The sequence below is a fragment of the Sinocyclocheilus rhinocerous genome, unplaced genomic scaffold (assembly GCF_001515625.1).
Source record: "Sinocyclocheilus rhinocerous isolate Xijiao unplaced genomic scaffold, SAMN03320098_v1.1 scaffold942, whole genome shotgun sequence".
Classification (NCBI taxonomy): Eukaryota; Metazoa; Chordata; class Actinopteri; order Cypriniformes; family Cyprinidae; genus Sinocyclocheilus; species Sinocyclocheilus rhinocerous.
Window position 1 is genome coordinate 2820381 of NW_015627890.1, and position 4089 is coordinate 2824469.

The following is a 4089-nucleotide window of genomic DNA, read 5'->3' on the forward strand; positions in this document are numbered from 1 at the left end:
TATGTTTTATTTGTGATTTTTATGTTGTGAGACTGGCATGTGCAACGTACACCATCAGACAGTGTTGAAAGTTTGAGAGCTTTATGGATAAAGATTTGACATTTTAAAAGTTTAAATGGGAATATACAGTGGTCCCAAAAGGTATGTGGACACATAAAGTGGCTGTGTAATTTTTCAAAGTGAAAATACTCTCTCCAATCCTAGTGTAAAGTGCAGAGACAGCTGTAAGTAAGACTTTAATTTCCCTGAAGAGTGTAAACAGTGTGGGTCTGTGACGCTTGTAACATTACGCTGTTGGTTTGAGCGGCCTAACAAGTTGACATTGGCTCAGCCAATGGTGTGAGTTTGAGGTGGGACTATCTGTTTTTCCAGCCAATGGCTGATGGGACGAGAGTTCCGGAAACCTGTTTAAAAACAGTTACCATTAAAGGGATAGTTCACCCAAAAATGAAAATTCTGTCATTAATTACTCACCCTCATGTCGTTCTAAACCCGTAAGACCTCCGTTCATCTTCGGAACACAAATTAAGATATTTTTGATGCATTCTGACAGCTCTCTGACCCTCCCATAGACAGCAAGGGTCCGGTAAAATAGGAGGAGATCGGTAAAATAATCATCAAAAATAAAAAGCATCAAAAATATCTTAATTTGTGTTCCGAAGATGAACGGAGGTCTTATGGGTTTAGAACGACATGAGGGTGAGTAATTAATGACAGAATTTTCATTTTGGGGTGAACTAACCCTTTAAGATGACAAAATATTAAAGTGAATGGTATTTGCAAGAAAATACTGCGCTTTTCTCAGAGCTAACTGCACTTTCTGTGGCATTTTTACAATTTTAATCAACTTGTGTAGCTCATTTAATTTAATCTGAATTCAATTTAAACAACTTTGATTAAAATTTAAGTTATTCACTGAAAAAAATTGCTCTTTTCTGTACGCATCTGTTAAAATATGGGGCCTTTAGTTGCAACGTGTCAGGATTAACATAATTGTGACATGACCAATAATCATTGAATTAGAAAGAACCCAAATACATTTTGTCTTCAATTTAAACAGTAGTTTTTTTTATCCATCTTTCTTTAAGCATCACTTAGTTTGATATTTTATCTAATGCAGTTAGATTCATAAATAAGTGCAGCTTACAGGATGTTTACTCTTAAGATGTTCACATTGAAGCTCTGTTCGGCTTTAGGTGGCTCAGTCAAGGCCGATTTGTCCTGGCTTAGAGAGCGAGAGAAAGAGACGGCAATCTTCTCAAACAGTGTGGGATTACTGTAAAGATAATGAAGGTTCAAGTCGATTCATTACAGAAGGGCATGAATTATCAAAAGTGGGAAACCACTTAGGCGGGACTTTCACCTGAATTTGGCCTTTAGAAAAGGACAATTGATTGTTAAATGGGGACATATAATGTTTACGATTTTATTCTCTTCCCTGAGATCCACTAGTAGTGTTTTCTATTGGTTCCAAAGTTGCATTACTTTAAGACATTAAATAGATTCATTAAACAATCCATGCTGAGATGAAAACAGACCGTTTAGATCAGAAAAAGAAACTCCAGACGTATCTGCAGAGCTGTAGGTGCTACACACAGTCAGGAACAGCACAAGGTTTCTCAAACGTTCCCTCATTTACACTTACCGTTACTTCTTCTGGTGTTTAAGAGTAATATAGTATATATCTAACATCCTCCTTACTACTCCATATGAAGGCCAGGCCAAGTTTCTGAACATTGAAATAGAAGCTTGCATGTTAATCTTGGCGATCATAATGTATGCTAATGTTAGATGACGTCAGAGTTGCAGAAGTTCATAACGAGTTGTTTTTGTGGTTCCGTTTCAATAGATGCTTGTTTAGGGGAAGAAGTTTAGAGTTCTTAAAGTTACAGTAAGCACATTGAACTCTTTTATTTCAAACGATCAAGAGAATTTGATTTCTCATGACAGGACACCTGTAAATTTTTTACGCCAGTTGTTGAGTTGGTTGCCCGCTGGTGTCGGTGGTCTTCTGTTGTCACATTTTTGGATAGGTTTTTGCTGTGTGGTCAGTCCTAGTCTTATCCATAACTATGTGGACTTCTGGGATTGATTGGTGCATCTTGCCGTCCGTTTTGTCCGTTCAGCTGGTAGAGACGGTGGCTGAGGTTTTGTACCTGGCATGTGCCGAGGACGCATCCCACACGCTTCAGCTGACCCTGTGGGTAACTGCGTGACCCTCTGAGGACGTGCCGATATTCCCGGAAATGTTCCCTGTTTTGATTGGCCGGTGTGTTGGTCTGTTTCAACGGGGGTCCTTTATGCAGGAGGGCCCTCCAGACCGCACGGCGCTCTCTTGCCCCGGCACTCGAAGCTATTGAAGGAATGGTGATGGTTTCCATGGCGATACCACCCTGTGTTTCTGAAAGCTTCCCGGGTTTGCTGGGAAAACTCGATCTGGTGAGAGAAAGAGAAATAATTTGGTTGACCACCAGTGGAGCACATGCATGCATTGACTAGATGTATTTAAATACATCATTCAGACATTCACATAGAAGCTGATGTAGGTTAAGTATTATAGTAGAGGCTTGGCAGCATTAAGACCATTTTAGGTGGAGTATTTGAAGCCTGTTATTAATCAAGCGTTTCTCTGGCTGTAGTCCAAGTTATTTGTGGCATGCACTAATATTCCCTCACTCTAGTACACACTCCTTCACGTGCTTCAGTCTGGCTCCTCAGGAGGCATTCAGAGCGTTTGTTTTTTGTTAGAATATCGATAAAGAAAAATAAAAGAGAGGGGATATAAAATTGTTAGACTGAGGTCTCTACACTATGTTAGAGGGATTCTGTGGCTGTTTGGCACTATATTTGCTATTAATTTAGTTATTTTATATGTAAAAGTTATTTAAGGTGAAGTTTGTAATTGCTGTGTCACTACACTGTAAAAAATGATTTTCCGAAGTTATAAATTGAGTAGAAGATTGAGTATGTTTTCAAGAAAATACTATTTCAGTCTTTCTGTTTCAAAATTCCACATTTAATTTGATAGTTTTTCTTGTTTCTTTGTAATTATTTGTGATTATTTGACATTTCTGAGTGAATATTTTTTCAAAGTAAATCTTGCGTCATTTTTTACAAGTGTTGCGGCACATTAATTGCCTATATAATATTATTTTCCAATTAAATTCCAAACATCTGCCATTGTTCAGCCAGACAGGTAATCCTGTGGTGTTGGTTGAGCCAGACACTCACATGTCAGACCGCTTAAACACCTCTGTGTTTTTTAGCTCATAAGTAAACTGGCACTATTAACCATCATGCACCTGGCAGAGATTTACATCCTTGCCAAACCTGCAGGTGAGGGAGATTATTTGAGATTTTCTTTTTTTTATAAATGATAATGTTTCAAATATTTAAATATCACATCACACTATAATTTTTTATGCAGATATATTTGATATATTTGTGAATTCTAAGCATGATATCAGAGTATCTGTATGTATGTGTCCGTGTGTAGTTTTCAGTGGGTGTTATAGGCTGTTTGTCAGTGTATGTGTTTATGTTGTGTATTAGTGTGGGATATAGGGTAGTACTTTAAATCTAATCTGAATCAGAATGTTTCTGAACAGGATTAGTCTGGACTTGTAGTAGCATAACACGCACACGATCACTGTATCTTTTCCTTTTTCTATTTAGCACCCAAACTCTGGAACAATCTACCTAGCGTTGTTCAGGAGGCAGACACACTCTTTCAGTTTAAATCTAGATTAAAGACCCATCTCTTTAACCTGGCTTACACATAACACACTTCTATAACTCAAATCCGTTAAAGGATTGTTAGGTTGCATTAATTAAGTCAACTGGAACCGAGACGCTGGGGTTGAGGACGCTTATGGGAAGTCGTGGCCTAATGGTTAGAGAGTCGGACTCGTAACCCAAAGGTTGCGGGTTCGAGTCTCGTACCGACAGGAATTGTAGGTGGGGGGAGTGAATGTACAGCACTCTCTCCCACCTTCAATACCACGACTGAGGTGCCCCTGAGCAAGGCACCGAACCCCCAACTGCTCCCCGGGCGTCGCAGCAAAAACATGGCTGCACACTGCTCCGGGT

The 4089-nt window shown here is 39.1% G+C and overlaps 1 protein-coding gene across 1 annotated transcript in view; it reads right to left on the minus strand.

Annotated features, from left to right (window-relative positions):
* Positions 1 to 1880: 1880 nt before the first annotated feature.
* The window catches only part of LOC107735533 (ADM2-like), an 11758-nt gene continuing 9549 nt past the window's right edge, over positions 1881 to 4089 (minus strand). Inside the window, exon 3 of the mRNA XM_016547189.1 lies at positions 1881 to 2436. Coding sequence (XP_016402675.1) covers positions 2061 to 2436 — 376 coding nt within the window. The 3' untranslated portion in view covers positions 1881 to 2060. The remainder of the gene's footprint in view (positions 2437 to 4089) is intronic.